This window comes from Coturnix japonica, chromosome 38 (assembly GCF_054131305.1).
Source record: "Coturnix japonica strain WE chromosome 38, WE-NBRP24, whole genome shotgun sequence".
In the NCBI taxonomy this organism is placed as follows: domain Eukaryota; kingdom Metazoa; phylum Chordata; class Aves; order Galliformes; family Phasianidae; genus Coturnix; species Coturnix japonica.
The window spans coordinates 504,821-521,734 of NC_140700.1; the positions used below are offsets into that span (position 1 = coordinate 504,821).

At 46.5% G+C, this 16,914-nt stretch overlaps 1 protein-coding gene across 1 annotated transcript in view; it reads right to left on the minus strand.

Annotated features, from left to right (window-relative positions):
• Positions 1 to 308: 308 nt before the first annotated feature.
• LOC107321475 (olfactory receptor 14J1-like) overlaps positions 309 to 16,914 on the minus strand; it is a 42,741-nt gene continuing 26,135 nt past the window's right edge. Inside the window, exon 5 of the mRNA XM_085527431.1 lies at positions 309 to 1,113. Within this exon, the coding sequence (XP_085383557.1) occupies positions 309 to 1,113 (805 nt within the window). The remainder of the gene's footprint in view (positions 1,114 to 16,914) is intronic.

The window sequence follows — 16,914 nt, forward strand, 5'->3', positions numbered from 1 at the left end:
CCTCCTTTCCGGGCCCCAGGGGGGAGGCCGTGGGGTGGCTTCCCCTGTCACGGGCATAGGTAAATCTAAGTAACCCGTGACACCTAGACAAGGTAAGAAGAGAGTAGAGAGAAGGAAAAGTCTATTTTGAAAGCCTGTTATGAATCTTTTAACCAATTCAGGGAATCTGGTTCCATGTTTGCATGAGCATTTGAAGTGAGAAAATGGAAAGAGGATTGGAAAGAAGTAGTGAAATAAATTGCAAAAATACAAACAATAATAAATTATAAAGAACCATCACAGGTAATAACGTGAGGAAGTTGTCCACTTTATTGAGGCTGGAATAGTGCGTATTGCAGCACCTTCCTGAGAGCGTGCTTGATCTCCATGTTCCTCATGCTGTAGATAATAGGGTTCAGTGTTGGAGGAACCACTGCATACAGAAGTGCCATTGTTAGATCCAGGAGTGGGGAGGAAATCAACGGGGGCTTCAGGTAGGCATAAAAGCCAGTGCTGACAAATAGGGAGACCACAGCCAGGTGAGGGAGGCATGTGGAGAAGGCTTTGTGCCGTCCCTGCTCAGACGGCATCCTCAACACGGCAAGGAAGATCTGCACATAGGACACAACTATGAAAACAAAGCAACCAAAGCCTAAACTGACACCAAAAAAGAGAAACACAATTTCCCTGAGATAGGAGGCTGAGCAGGAGAGCTTGAGGATCTGGGGGATTTCACAGAAAAACTGGTTGACAACATTGCCTTGGCAGAGAGGCAGTGAAAACGTACTGGCAGTGTGCAGCAGGGAATTGAGAACCCCAGTGCCCCAGGCAGCTGCTGCCATGGTGGCACAAGCTCTGCTGTCCATCAAGGTCCCGTAGTGCAGGGGCTTGCAGATGGCAACGTAGCGGTCATAGGACATGATGGTGAGAAGGGACAACTCTGCTGAGACGAAGAAGAGGAAGAAAAAGAGCTGTGCAGCACATCCTGTGTAGGAGATGGCCCTGGTGTCCCAGAGGGCATTGGCCATGGCTTTGGGGAGAGTGGTGGAGATGCAGCCCAGGTCAAGGAGGGCCAGGTTGAGGAGGAAGAAGTACATGGGGGTGTGCAGGCGGCGGTCACAGGCTACGGCTGTGCTGATGAGGCCGTTGCCCAGGAGGGCAGCCAGGTAGATGCCCAGCAAGAGCCAGAAGTGCAGGAGCTGCAGCTGCCGCGTGTCTGCCAACGGCAGCAGGAGGAACTCGCTGATGGAGCTGCTGTTGGGCATCTGCTGTTGTTGGGCTTGGAGTCCTGTTCAGAGTGCAGATGATAATGACAAGTCCTGACGACTCTCTGAGACTTTCCTCCTGCTATACTATAAAAGTCCTCCTTTCTGATTTCTGCTGTACTGTAGATCATTTCATTTACCTTTGGGAAAAGTTCATTTAACTCCAGAACTTGAAGCTTAGGGAGATATTACTTTCTTCTCATTTCCTAATCATATCCCGGCCTCCTAGATATTTTCCTCTTTACTCCAACTGCTCTTTGAGACCCCAGCTCCTAGCCTCTATGTACTTCAACTTCTCTTATAGAAATCAGCCTGTTTGCAGGATAAGTGAACTATTAATACCTGCAGGAAACCAAGAGAATTGAAAGTGGTTTTATCCTATTAGGAAGGAGAGGCTGAAATTACTTTCTATGATACTGTTTGGAAAACAACAAAAGAATTGCAGAAATATTTGGGAGACTCAGAGCTGTGTTCAAATTTGACAGCCCCTTTTAGATATCTACTGCCAGTCCTCTTTCCTTCCCTCAGAATAGCTAATGGAAAATCCCTGCCTTGTTTCACCGCTTGCAAAGTATCCTTAGAAACGTTCAGTTGTGCAGTGGATCTGTGATCCCCCTGCCCCAGGCAGCAGCTATGGCAGCACAAGCCCTGCCGGAGGGCTCCTTCCCCCCACACGACTCCCCACAGCACCCTGGGCAGCTCCACGGGTAGGCTGAGTGCTGAGCCGGGCAGGTGGCAGAGTCCCATACCCGGCACACAGCACCTGGGGCACAGCAGGGACCCTGCTCTGCAGGACAGCCCTGGGCACCCGCCTGCAGCCCTGGCTGCACAGCCTGCAGCCGTGCTGGGACACGCAGCCCTCAGGGCTGTGCTCTGACACTGCAGTACAGAAGCCCTCAGCTGGAGCAGAAGGCTTTTCCATAGTAAAGAAAAATGCGGTGCCTGCAGCCAGATCTGCTATGGGATGTCCCCAGTTTGGTGATCCCTCCAGGAAAAGCAGCTGCATTGAATACTTCAAGACACTTACCATTCTGTTGATCTGTTATCAGTGCTCCTGCAGTCAGCTCACAGGAGGCTCACACTGTACAAACACTGTAAGCTCTCTCTCCCTTCTCCTCTATCCTCTTGTGAACTGCTGCTCAAGCTCCAGCCCTGCTGTGCTGTGCACAAGAGCTGCTCCTGGGCACAGCTGAGCACTACAACTACAACACTTTCCACTTTTATGAGCTCCCTGTTTCCCAGAAGCCCAGCCGAGATCAGTAACAGATGATGTCATTTTTTATCCTTCCCACTCATCTCCCCTGTGGTGTCCCGATGTCCTCATGGCCAACAGCTCCTGAAAGACAACAGCATCATGACAGTACATTAAAATCTGTTGAATTAAACTCCAGATTTCTAGTGGTCAGTGACTAATTCCAGACATGTGCTGAGTCCTCCCAGAGAGTGTTTGCTCAAAGAGGGCACTCATACAAGGACAGGATATCATAGAATCATAGAATCACCAAGGTTGGAAAAGACCTAAAAGATCATCCAGTCCAGCTGTTCACCTATCACCAATAGCTCCCACTAAACCATGTCCCTCAACACAACATCCAATGATTCCTTGAATGCCTCCAGGGTCAGTGAATCCACCACCCCCCTGGGCAGTCCATTCCAGGTCCAAAAGTTCAGGACGTGTCACTTGGTCTTGGTGAACCTCATCCCATTGGCTTCAGCCCAGCTCTCCAGCCTGTCCAGATCCCTCAGTAGGGCCTTGCTAACTCCAGGCACATCCACACTCCCAGCCAATTTGGTGTAATTTGCAAACCTACATAGGATGCACTCAGTGCCCTCATCCAGGTCATCAATAAAGATACTAAAGAGAACTGGCCCCAGCACAGACCTCTGGGGAACACCAGGTAGGCACACAGGTGGGTGTCCAGGCTGGTCTTGAATATCTCCAGAGAAGGAGACTCCCCAACCCCTTGGGCAGCCTGTTCCAGGGCTCCATCACCCTCACTGTAAAGAAGTTCTTGCACACATTCGTGCAGAACTTCCTATGCTCCAGTTTCTGTCCATTTCCCCTTGTCTTGTCTCCACACACTGCTGAAAAGAGCCCTGTCTCTCCACTTTGACCCCACACCTTAAATATGAGCACTGATATGAGAGCAATGCCCTGCACCTTTCCCCTGTGAGCAGAGCATAGCAGAGCAGAGACACAGTCTCCATGTATCACACAGTGTTATTCTGCTTACCAACAGAAGAGACCAATCTTTTTCTATGCTCCATCTGTGGCATACTCCAGAGTTCAATAAACTGCAAAGCTATGGCACATTTATGTTCTTGCAGTGATGACACCTTAGTATGCTCTGGGCTCTCATTTCAATGGCATCTAAATAAATCTAGGGTCATACCAGTTGATGGGAAGCTGGCAAATGTTGTCTCATTGTAAAGAAGAGCAAGAAAGATGACAGGGGTAATTATAAACCTGTCAGTCTCACTCCAGTGTCTGGTAAAATTATGGAGAAAATGATGGTGGGAGTGATAGAAAATCACCTGATGGACAATTGTTTCATTGGTCACAGCCAACACAAGTTCCCGTGGGGAAGGTCCTGTTTAACGATAGGTCTTTTTATGACAGTGTTAGTGAATTGGTTGACCAAGAGTTGACAGTTGATGTTATACTTGAGAATTTTAGTAGAGCTTTTAAGACTATTTCTCACAGCACCCTTCTGGACAGAATGTCCTGCATACGGCTAGACAGAAACAGAACATGGTGGGTGAGCTGTTGGCCAGTAGGTCAGCCCCAAAGGATTACAGTCAATGGGTTCCATCAGGCTGTTAGATGGTCACTATCAGGGTTCCCCATGGCTCCATTTTAGGGCCACTTCTCTTTCATGTTTTTGCGGATGACTTGCATGCAGGACTTTTTGCTGATGTTCACTGATGATACCAGATGAGGAGGTGCTGCTGCCTCCACTAAGGGTGGAGAGGACTTGCAGAGAGATGTGGACAAGGCAGAGAAGATGGTGCCAGTTGGTACTAAGCACCAAGTCAATAACGTCTAACAAGAACAAGTGCCTGATTGTGCACCTGGGTAGGGGCAACCCTGGACATAAACACAGAATGTATACGGGACACTGGAGAGAGGTCTGACTGAAAAGGACTGGGGGTCCTGGTCAACATCAAATTGAATGTGAGTCAGCAGTGTGCCCAGGCAGCCAGGAAAGCTAACGTTCCCCTGAAGTGCATCAGGCAATTTATTGCCATCTGGGTGAGGGAAAGGATTGTCCCTCTCTTCTCTCCACAGCTCCAGCCTCACCCGGAGAACTAGGTGCACTTCTGGGCAATGCAGAACATAATGGAAATCAAATGATGGCTGTGTGTGCACAGGAGGGCACTGGAACTGAGAGATCTGAAGTTCAGAATTTCACTGTGATTGACTGCTTGTTCAGACAGGGCCCTTCTCACATCCCATATCCTGCAATGAGACACAGGGCACACATTGGACATGAACTTGACAGTATCATTGCACCCAATGCAGAGCCTGGGATCTCTGTCCCCATGTATTTCATTTAACATCATACAGACCTCCATCCCACTGCCCCAGGAAGGGCCCTGAGACAACATGAGAGACAGAATCTCCCTGCCAAGGGTCTGGGAATCAGGGCTTGTCCTGTTTGCTTCTTAAGACAAAGGAAGATTTTCTTAGCATCATAGCCACCATGCCAGTGCCTCTTCCTGCCTGTAGTCATGGCTTCCAATTATCTGCTCTAACAAGTTCCTTGGGAAGCTTGCTTGTTAATGGCCCTCATTGGGCCCATTAATACTCCAAGAAACATCAGTGTTGCTTCTGACTTTGTCTTGCTGAGTTCTTTGTGCAAACTTCTCTGGAGGTTGACGGACTTAGCAGCAAATACGCCCTGGGGCCCATTCTAACCTAAAGAGCTTCCTGTGCCTTGAGCCTTCCTGTTCTCTTCTTCAGGTTTTCAGAACTTGTTCAGCAAAATGAAGACAGCTTAAAGAGCAAGAATCAAGAAAGCATTTATTTTCTATTTATTTATAGATTGTTTTATACAAGAAGTAAAAGAAGCATTTTGCAACTGATGTCAATCCAGGATGTCCCTAATAATTTCTGTTCTGTTTCTGTGTGGACAAAGTTCCTCCTCAACCTCCCCACTTCACTTCTATTCACATTGGCCCCATGGGACTTGCATCACTTTTCCTCACATCACTCTTCTTCTCTGCAGTCACCCGCTCAGTGTTAAACCTCCTTTGTATCAGCTCCCACTGGCTTTCCACAGAGAACCAGCTGCACAGGGAAAAAGAAAGAATTCTCTTTATTTATGTCCAACAAACAGAAGGAAAGGTGATGCAATTGAATGAACAGTAAAACACAGTGATCAACTGCATGCCATGTCCAAGCTGCTTCTATTGAGGTTTTTGTTTCATAGGGAGTATTTGCACAAGAAATGAGTTAGACACAGATAGGATGGGATAGATAGAATCACGGTGAAGTATTTGACAACAGACTTTTGAGGAATGGAGCAAATTCCATTAATCTCCCTGGGATAAATCATCCAGGGAGTTGGGATGTATCAACTTAAAACTGAACAGGACTCATGAGTATTTCACACTTTGAGATGGGTTAACACGTTCTTATTGATTTCTATCTTTGTCTTCAACTCTTTTTTTCACTTTTACTGACATTAATGAACATCTTTCAGAATTCATGCTTTTTTTAAAGCATGAAAAATTAAAAGAGAGAAAGAGAAAATTTAAAAAAAAAAGAAGAGAAATAGAAAAAGGAAAAGGGAACGGAAAAAGAAAAAAAAAAGTATATGGAAAGGGAAATGGAAAAAGGAAAGAAAAAAGAGAAGAAAACGACATAGAAAAAGAAAGAGAAAGAGAAAAGATAGGAAGGGATAGATCGAATCCCGATGAAGAAGTTGACAACCCAATCTATCAGACTTTGGCGAGAAGGAGCAAATTTGAGTCATCCTCCTAAAAGTCAGAAATCAGACAGATAATTGGGAGGTATCTGACTGAACAAAGAGCAAGGAACGGGGAAATCTGTCAGGCTGCGGCAGGAACGTATGTCTAAATGGCCTGCTGAAAACATGCCCTTAACCACGGCCATTTATTTAGGAGAGCTGGAGACATCTGGAGGATGAGGGACATCAAATAGGCAGCAGGGAAGAGCAGTGCCGGGTGCCGGGATTTAGTCTCAGGGCATTGGCATTGGCATGCTGTCTGTGTTTCTGAAACTGAAGGTATTCGTTTCCAGCAAACACAGTTCTGGAAATCATAGTAGTTAAGACATCAAATCACCTCAAAGACTCATATTTACAACTTAAAATGGAACAAGACTCATGAGAATTTCCCATTTTGAGAAGGGTTAAAACATTTTCATTGATTTCGTTCTTTGTCTTCAAAGCCTTGTCTCAATTTTATTGATATTAATGAACATCTTTTAAGCTTACAGCCTAAAGATTAATAAATAAATAAATAAATAAACAAATAGATAGATAAATAAATAAATAAATAACAAGAGATCCATTTGTGTCTTGTACTTGGCCTTATGCCCCTTTGACCTTCAAAGTTCAAATGAGACCCTCATTGCCAGAGAGTATGAGATCCAGCTGAGAACCTCTCCTCTTTGGTTCCTCCACGGCTTGGTCAAGAATCCGCCATCTGTGCTCTCCACAGATATGCTGGATGGCACATGCCCTGCTGTGCTGTCCCTGAAGCAGATACTGGAGTGAAAAAGGCTCCCAAAGGGGACACAGGTCTGACAACATGCGTCTCCCATATGCCTGCAGAGGGCGCATTCCACATGCGCTCCGTGATCAATAAGCCAGGAACAGACACTTATGGTCTCCTCTGTTGGCCATTTCCATTAGCTCTGACTTGGCTGCTCTTCCATCCCCAGGCAGAGCTCAGTGCACTCCCACAGAGGACAGTTGCCATTCCATGACTACTCATCCAACCATACAATTTTACCAACATTGTAAACACTCTGTATCCCCCTTGCGCTACAGTGAAGTTGTGGAAGCCATTTAACTGTGTCCCTGTGGTCCAAACAGGAACTCAGGCCTGCAGCTCATCTACGGTATAAGTGTGCAGAAGGTGGCACACAGACATTAGACCAATCGTGGGTCTTGGACTTGACGTAGCAACATGGACACTCCTAGGGCATGGCTTCCCTGAAGGCTCTGTGCTGCTCTTGCAGCTGCATGTGAATTCACCAGACAGCCAGTGCTATCCTCTCTCTGGCCCTCTGCTGATGCCCGGGAAGGAGCTGTCTATCTCAGGGACTTTACACACAGTTCACAAACACTGGCACACATCAGGAGCAGCCCAGGCACCTTGAGCATCACCCAATGTCTGTGTGGAAGCAGTTGCCTCCCAGCTGAAGGACCGAGGACTCAGAGCAGGAGCTCACATGCAGGCAACTCCTTGTGCACTTCTGAAGTGAACCAGAGGAATCCCAGCTCCTGTGGTTCTGTGGGGAGCCCATTTCAGCTCCAGGATTTCTGTCAAGGGATAAGACTCCTGCACTGCCTCAGCTGGATCACTGTCCTGCACAGGGAAAGTCCAAACCTCCCCGTCCTTGTCTGGGTGAGCTTTGTGCTTCATCAAAGGAACTTTGATAGCACTCTCTATATGTCTCCAATCAGTCACTGACCACTGAACATGTGGTGGTTAACTGAGCAGATTTCAAAGCACAGTCATGATGCTGGTGTCTTTCAGGAGCTGTTGGCCATGAGGACCCAGGGACATCTCAAGGGAGATGAGTGGGAAGGATAAAAATGACATCATCTGCTGCTTCCTTGTCCTGGCTCCTGGGACACAGGGAGCTCATAAAAGAGGGCAGAGCTGCAGAGAAATCTGTGCTCAGGAGCAGCTCTTGTGCACAGCACAGCCTGCAAGTTACAGAAGGAGAGGAAAGAAACTGGAGAGAGCTTGCAGGATGTGTGAGGTGTGAGTGGGCTTCGAGCACACTGCAGGAGCTTTGCTCACAGACCATGAAAAGGTAAGTCTCACTGCAGACCGTGAGCTGTTTTCATAGAGGGTTAACAATCTGGGATACCCCATAGCAGATCCAGCTGCAGGCACTGCATGTTTCTTTACTATGGAAAAAGCCTTCTGCTCCAGCTGAGGGCTTCCGTGCTGCAGTGCCGGAGCACAACTTTGAGGGCTATGTATCCCAGCATGGCTGCAGGCTGTGCAGCCGGGGCTGCAGGCGGGTGCCAAGGGCTGTCCTGCAGAGCAGGGTCCCTGCTGTGCCCCAGGGGCTGTGTGCCGGGTATGGGACTCTGCCGCCTGCCAGGCTCAGCACTAAGCCTGCCTGGGTGTCACGGGTTACTTAGGGGTGTCATGGGTTACATTTACCTATGCCTGAGACAGGGAAAGGCACCCCGTGGGGCCCCCCCGGGGCCCAGAATGGAGGGGGAAAAGGGAAATGGGATAAAAACAGCGGCAATTTAAGGAGGAAAAACTTATTTTACTTAATATGATAACGAAATACAAGATAACACAATATAATATAATTGAGGCTAACAAATGGAACGAAAAGAAAGAGAGAGTCCCCAAAAACCGAGAGGCCTACTGTGAACTCTAGGCGACACGGCTGGAATGCTTCCCACTCTCTGAGAAGTTCAAGAGAAGAAGAAGAACACTCCAGCCTGGGAACAAGATTATATAGCGTCCTGGTCCTGTGACTTATCATTACCCCTGTTGTTCTCTGGGATATGTAATCTTCTTCTGTGGACTGAACATTCAATAGAAGTATCCATACTTGACATGATGTTATGATGTGGAATACTGATAGCAAAATTACAAAACCATGACATTCCACCCCTTATTCTACATTATTACATCATGGTTAATATATATACATATATATACACATATGTAAAACTAAGATAGATAAATAGTAGAATTGCATGTAACATAACTAAATGTACAACTATAATAATTAAAATACACTTCACATGCAATCATATATATATAGATAGATACATAAAATTATTGACTGCACTCCCCCAGCATCAAATTCCCTTGTGGTACACATTGAACATCCCCATCCTTCTGCATTACCCACCAAGTGCACCCAGGTCCCTGGGCAAAGACAGTTCCACGGATAGGTTTGCACTTTCCAGAAGCTGGAAGGACCCAAACAGCTTTTCCCAACATGTTCTTTACATGTACAACAGGGACCTTATCTCCTTCTATAGTGTATAGGGGGCTAGATTGGCTAGGACCATCATGACTGACAGATCCTCTAGTACTGACCAACCAAGTGGCTTCTGCCAGATTCTTCTCCCAGTGCTTAAATGTTCCACCACCCATTGCTTTCAACATAGTTTTCAACAAACCCATTATATCATTCAGTTTTACCAGATGCTGGTACATGGTAGGGAATATGAAAAATCCACTCAATGCCATGATCTTTGGCCCAAGTATTTATAAGGGAATTTTTGAAATGTGTCCCATTATCAGATTCAATTCTTTCTGGGGTGCCATGTCGCCATAGGACTTGTTTATCAAGACCTAATATGGTGTTTCGAGCAGTAGCATGGGGTACTGCGTATGTTTCGAGCCACCCAGTGGTTGCCTCTACCATAGTGAGTACATAATGCTTACCATTGCGAGATCGTGGCAAGGTGATATCATCAACCTGCCACTCCTCCCCATATTTATACTTTTGCCATCGCCCTTCCTCCCAGAGAGGTTTCATCCTTTTGGCTTGTTTAATTACAGCACATGTTTCACAGTCATTAATAATCTGCGCAATAGCGTCCATGGTTAAGTACACCCATCAGTCTCTGGCCCACTTATATGTCACGTCTCTTCCTTGATGACCTGAGGTCTCATGGACCCATCGAGCTAGAAATAATTCGCCCTTATTCTGCCAGTCCAAGTCGATTTGAGCCACCTCAATTCTGGCAGCTTTATCTACCTGATGGTTGTTTTGTTGTTCTTCAGTAGCCCGACTTTTGGGCACATGTGCATCCACGTGACGCACCTTTACAACCATATTCTTTGTTCGGGCAGCAATGTCCTACCATAATTCAGCGGCCCAAACAGATTTACCCTTCCGTTGCCAGTTATTTTGTTCCCACCTCTGTAACCACCCCCATAAGGCATTTGCCACCATCCATGAGTCAGTGTAAAGATACAGCATTGGCCACCTCTCCCGTTCAGCAACATCTAAGGCCAGCTGGACAGCGTTTACCTCTGCAAACTGACTTGATTCTCCCTTACCTTAGTGGCCTCTGCAACCTGTCGTGTGGGGCTCCACACAGCAGCTTTCCATTTGCGATGCTTCCCTACAATGCGACATGATCCGTCAGTGAACAGGGCATATTTCTGTTCATTTTCTGGTAGTTTCTTGTATGGTGGGGCCTCTTTAACACGTGACACCTCTTCTGCTGGTGATGTTCCAAACTTTTTACAGGAGGGAACCTGTCCTTTTAACATCCAGTTCAGCACTGGCAGTCCAGGTGCCAAAAGGAGCTGTGTTTCAGTCCCAGCTACTTCGGAAGCAGCCCGAACCCCCTCATACGCGCCTAAGATCTCCTTCTCAGTTGGAGTGTAGCACTCTTCAGACCCCTTATATGATCGACTCCAGAATCCCAGGGGTTGGCCTCGGGTCTCTCCAGAGGCTCTTTTCCACAAACTCCAAGTGGGGCCTTTCTCTCCAGCAGCAGTATAGAGGATGTTCTTTATATCCTGTCCTGTCCAAACTTGCTACAGGACCATGGCACAGGATATCACTTGTTTAATCTTTTCAAAAGACTGTTGCTGCTCAGGGCCCCATGCAAAATCATTCTTCTTCCGCGTCACCTGATAAAGGGGGCTTACAATGAGGCTGTAGTTTGAAATGTGCATCCTCCAAAAGCCCACTGCACCCAGGAAAAACTGTGTCTCTTTCTTGCTTGTTGATGGAGACATGGCAGTGATTTTGTCGATCATATCTGTTGGGATGTGACGACGTCCATCCTGCCAATTTATACCTAAGAACTGAATTTCCTGGGCAGGCCCTTTTACTTTGCTTTGCTTAATAGCAAAGCCAGCTTGTAGAAGAATTTGGATTATCTGCTCCTCTTTTTGTGAAAACTTCTTCTGCTGTATCGCCCCACACAACGTCATAAATGTACTGCAGGTGTTCAGGAGCACCATCCTGTTCTAGCACAGTTTGGACCAACCCATTGCAAATGGTTGGGCTTTGTTTCCACCCCTGGGGCAAACGGTTCCAAGTATACTGAATGCCCCTCCAGGTGAAGGCAAACTGTGGCCAACATTCTGCGGCCAAAGGAATAGAGAAGAAGGCATTGGCAATGTCAATGGTGGCATACCAATTGGCTACTTTTGACTCCAGCTCATACTGGAGTTCCAACATGTCTGGCACAGCAGTGCTCAATGGAGGTGTGACCTCATTCAGGCCATGGTAGTCTACTGGTCAGCCTCCATTCTCCACTGGCTTTACGCTCTGGCCATATGGGACTGTTAAAAGGTGAGTGAGTTTTACTGATCACTCCCTGATTCTCCAACTGGCGAATCAAATCATGAATGGGGAGCAAGGAATCCCTGTTGGTGCGATACTGCCGTTTGTGCACTGTCTTTGTAGCAATCGGTACCTGCTGCTCTTTTACTCGTAGCAGCCCCACAACAGACGGGTCCTCTGACAGGCCAGGCAAAACAGACATCTGCTTAATTTTGTCCATATCTTCAGCAGCTATTCCAAAGGCCCATCAATACCCCTTAGGATCCTTGAAATGCCCCCTTCTGAGGTAATCAGTACCAAGTATACATGGAGTCCCTGGGCCAGTCACATAGGATGTTTTTTCCAGTCTTTGCCAGTGAGGCTTATTTCAGCCTCCCACACAGTCAATTCTTGAGAGCCCCCAGTCCCTCCAGAAATAGGGATTGATTCTGTCCCTTCATGACTGGAGGGCATTAGGGTGCACTATGCACCAGTATCCACCAGCACCTTATATTCCTGTGGTTCTGATGTGCCAGGCCATAGAATCCACACAGTCCAATAAACTCTATTATCCCTTTCCCTCCCCTGACTGAGGGCAGGGCCCCTCCATTGGTTACCTGTGATGACTGGAGCAACTCCACTGGTGGTTGCTATGTCTAGTAGTTCCCTCACCCATGCTTGTAGTGCAGAAGTAGGCTGATCATGCCACTTTCTCATGTCTTCTCCGCAGTTACGTAGGTAGCGCCACATGGAAACACGTGGTGCAATCGTACTGTTGTTCCTAGCATGAGTTGGGAAGTTTAACAGCTGAGACTTTTGATGATGCAGGTGAGGAGTAGGACTGGAATACTTTGATCAGATCCTTCATTAGACCTGCTGGCTTGTATGAGGATTGACCTTCATCAGTTGTTTCTGATACTATTACGGAATCATTACGATTAGTTGATGGAAACAATTTCTTGTACATTTCATCTAGTCAGTCTTCTAGCCATGAGATGGCAGAAACTGCGGCACGCAGTTGGAGGAGCTGCTGATCAACGGTTTGAAGTATTATAATCAGCTCAACAACTCGGGGCCGTCTGTCCTCGAATCCTCTACATGCTGTTACCAATGACTGTGCAATTCTCTCTGGTGCTGTACTTGTGATTTTCTGCCACATGTCAGGATCGGCCCTCACTCTCTCAGGATCATGTTCGAGTGCTTGGATCAGGGTTGTACAACATTTCCACCATGGCCAATTCCCTCAGGTACTGGATACCTTTTTTGGACAGTATTCCAACTAGTAATTTTAGGCTTCAAAGCATCCTTGTAGGGGTACCTTTCTCTCACGGCTTCTAACAGCCGCAACCAGAGAGTGGCAGCTCCATCCGAACATCTGCTAATCCCTCTGTCGATACCTGCATCTTGGGCAATGCTTCCTAGTTGGCGAGCTTCATTACCATCTAGAGACAAGCTGTTGGCCCCGTTGTCCCAGCAGCGAAGCAACCAAGCAAGGATACCTTCATCTTGACGCCGTGTAAACTCCTTTCTTGAGCCTTGGATTTCAGTCAGCTTCAGAGGTTGATGATAAGTAATTTCCTCCTCATCATCAGTCTCTTCTTCATGCCTCTTGGTTTTTCCCTTTGATTTTTTCGGTACTGCTCCATGCCTGGCACCTGGGTCTTCTGCTGCCCCCCCATCTGCTTCTCCTTCTTTTCATTCTAGATGCATGGATACCTGTTTCCATTTCTTGCCTTCCACAGGGGCAACTGATATTGCTACTGATGCCTCCTGTGACTGATCAGAATTAACTTGGGCTTGAATCTCAGATTGGAAACTCTCTTTCTCCAGAATAGTATGATACAAAGCACGGTATGCATAAGCCAAACCCCACATAAGGTTTACCTCCTTAGATCTCTGACCCAAATACTCAATTTCTCAGGGTCCCTTAGGTGTTCAAGAGTGAATTCCCATGACACTGCGGGTCCCAATGCTTCTAAGACTTTTCCTAAACCTTTCCATATTCCCTGCCAGTCATCATTCTCTGGTTCTGGAGGAGACCTCTGCATAGAACGAATGTATAGGATTACATATACATTAATTGATATTGATAACATGGATGCAAGTATGAACCCTATCTCAGCTATTGAAAGGCGTGCAGAAATCTGAGAGTACAGCCTAAAAAAGCAGGTTTTTTTAGCCTGTACACTGGATTAAACATGGTGTTTGTAAAATTGCCTATTCCATCTGGGATGCAAGTGTTTGTAAGATTCACAATTCCATCTGGGATGTGCATGCCAAAATTCGGACCATACCACATCGCATATAAGTATAAGGCAGGTGTCTCCATCAGTATCCACCTTATAAGGTCATATACATACACAATTCCACAACACCAAATTACGGTGTTAATAGTTGACCAATACTTTGAGAAGATCATAATTGTTTTCAAACCCTTAAACAGAGCAACTGGGATGGAGAGTGGATTCATAGCTGGCAGGCTCTATAAAAGTCAGAGCTAGCTAGCTTTGCTCTAAGGGAGAAAGAAATCCCTTTGTTTTCTATACAAAAGTTAGATAGCAATGCTGAGAATGTGCAGCTGCCCTTAATGTTGACAATTTGTCTGGTATTTCAAGGTCACGTTCTCTGTGAGCAGGTACAAAAAGATAACACTCCCATAACGAAGCTAACAAAGCTCTTTCAGAGCAAAGAGAGAGTCATTCTAAAAGCTAAACAGCTCTATGCCTGCATTCTCCACCAAAAATCTGTCACGGGTTACTTAGATTTACCTATGCCTGTGAGAGGGGAAGCAACCCCATACGGCCCCCCAGGGCCCAGAAAGGAAGGGGAAAAAGGGAATGGTATAAAAACAGTGGCAATCTAAGGAGGAAAACTTATTTTACTAAATATGATATCGAAATACAAGATAACACAATATAATACAATTGAGGCTAACAAATCAAACGAAACAGAGAGAGAGAGTCCCCGAATACCGAGAGACCTACTGTGAACTCTAGGTGACACAGCTGGAACGCTTCCCACTCTCTGAGAAGTTCGAGAGAAGAAGGAGGGCACTCCAGCCTGGGAACAAGATTATATAGCGTCCTGGTCCCGTGACTTATCACTGACCGTGTTGTTCTCTGGGATATGTAGTCTTCTTCTGTGGACTGCACATTCAATAGAAGTATCCATACTTTACATGATGTTATGATGTGGAATACTGATAGCAAAATTACAAAATTACAAAACCATGACAGTGTCTATGTTGGGTTTTGGTTCTTATAGGGTTGGTTCTAGGTTTGGGGTTTGGGTTTGTGCCTACGTATGTTTGGGTTTGGGGTAGGGTTGGTTTTAGGTTTGGGGTTTGGGTTTGTTAGTGCATTGGTTTGGGTTTGGGTTGGTTTTAGGTTTGGGGTTTGTGTCTATGTTGGTTTGGGTTAGGCTTTGGCACTGGATTAAGGTTTGGGTTTGGTGTAGGGTTTGGGATAGCGTTTGTGTCAGGTTTAGGGTTGTGAATCATGAGAGCAGCTGTTCTACACTTTGAGAACAGCCTCTTACACATCTTTAGCAGATACAGCCTGATTGACAAGGGGCTGGTGTGAATGTCAGCTCAGGAACAGAACTGGGTGTTGGTCACAGAGTTTGCTGTCAAGGGAAGATTAGAAAGTAGAATAGATGTGCTGCTGTTGAAGATATCATGGCAGTACAGATGCATCAGCTGGACGCAGGATCAGTGAAAACCAGCCTGAGCAGCCCCCCGTAATGGTTAATGGGTTGGGCATTTACAGAGCAATGGCTATTAGCCTTCCTGCCACCACCACACGAGATGTGAATTAATGCTTGGAATTTCTGCCCATGTCCTTGGAATGAATGACCACGGATAGGCTATGCCTATCAATGTGTAGTCGCTGCTTCTCTGGCTGTGTGGGTCAGTGCAGCGATCCCCATGCACCCAGCGCCGCAATAAAGGGAACAGAACCCATTGGCATGTCACATTCCTGTGTTGGTTTGCTCAGCTTCACCATGGCCATGGCTTTAAGGTCATTTGGGGGCACTTATGGGGTCATTTTGGTTCATCTGGGATCGTTTGGGGTCATTTGGGGGGATTTGGGGACACTTATGAGGTCATTTTGGGGTCATTTGGGGTCTTTAGGTGTCATTTGAGGGGTTTTGGTGGCACTTATAGTGTCATTTTTGGGTCGTTTGGAATCTTTTTTGGTCATCGGGGGGATTTGAGGTCACAGATCAGCTTCCAAAGTCCCTTATTTTAAAGGAAATGCCATAATCCAAAGAGAGAAGTTACTGAGCTTCTTTTACTTCAACTGGCTATCTGTATAGGAAAGAACGATAATTAACGTGTGTTACATATACACACACCTATATACATATGTACACATGGAATCACTGACTGCACTCCCCCAGCTTCAAATTCCCTTGTGGTACACACTGGACGTCCCTGTGTTTCTCCAACACCCAACAAGTGCACCCAGGTCCCTGGGCAAAAGCAGTTCCATGGAGAGTTTTGTCCTTTCCAGAGGCTGGAAAGACCCAAACTGCTTTTCCCAACATGTTCTTTACATGCACTACAGGGACCTCATCTTCCTCTGCAGTATGCAGGGGGCTAGATCAGGTAAAACCATCACGACTGACAGTTCCTCTAGTATTGACCAGCCAAGTGGCTTCTACCCAATGCTTCTCCCAGTGCTTCAATGTTCCACCACCCATTGCTTTCAACATAGCTTTCAACAACCCATTGTATCATTCAACCTTACCAGAGGCTGGTGCATGGTAGGGGATACGATAATCCCACTCAAGGCCATGATCTTTGGCCCAAGTATTTATAAGGGAATGTTTAAAAGGAGAACCATTATCAAATTCAGTTCTTTCTGGGTTGCCATGTCGCCACAGGACTTGTTTCTCAAGACCCAATATGGTGTTTTGGGCGGTAGCATGGGGTACTGCGTATGTTTCAAGCCACCCAGTGGTTGCCTCCACAGTGGTAAGCACATAACACTTACCATTGTTAGATCGTGGCAATGTGGTATCATCAACCTGCCACGCCTCCCCGTATTTATACTTTTGCCATCTCCCTTCCCCACAGAGAGGTTTCATCCTCCTGGCTTGTTTAATTACGTCACATGATTCACATTCATGAATAATCTGTGCAATAGTGTCCATAGTTAAATCCACCCCTCAGTCTCTGGCCCACTTATTTGTCCT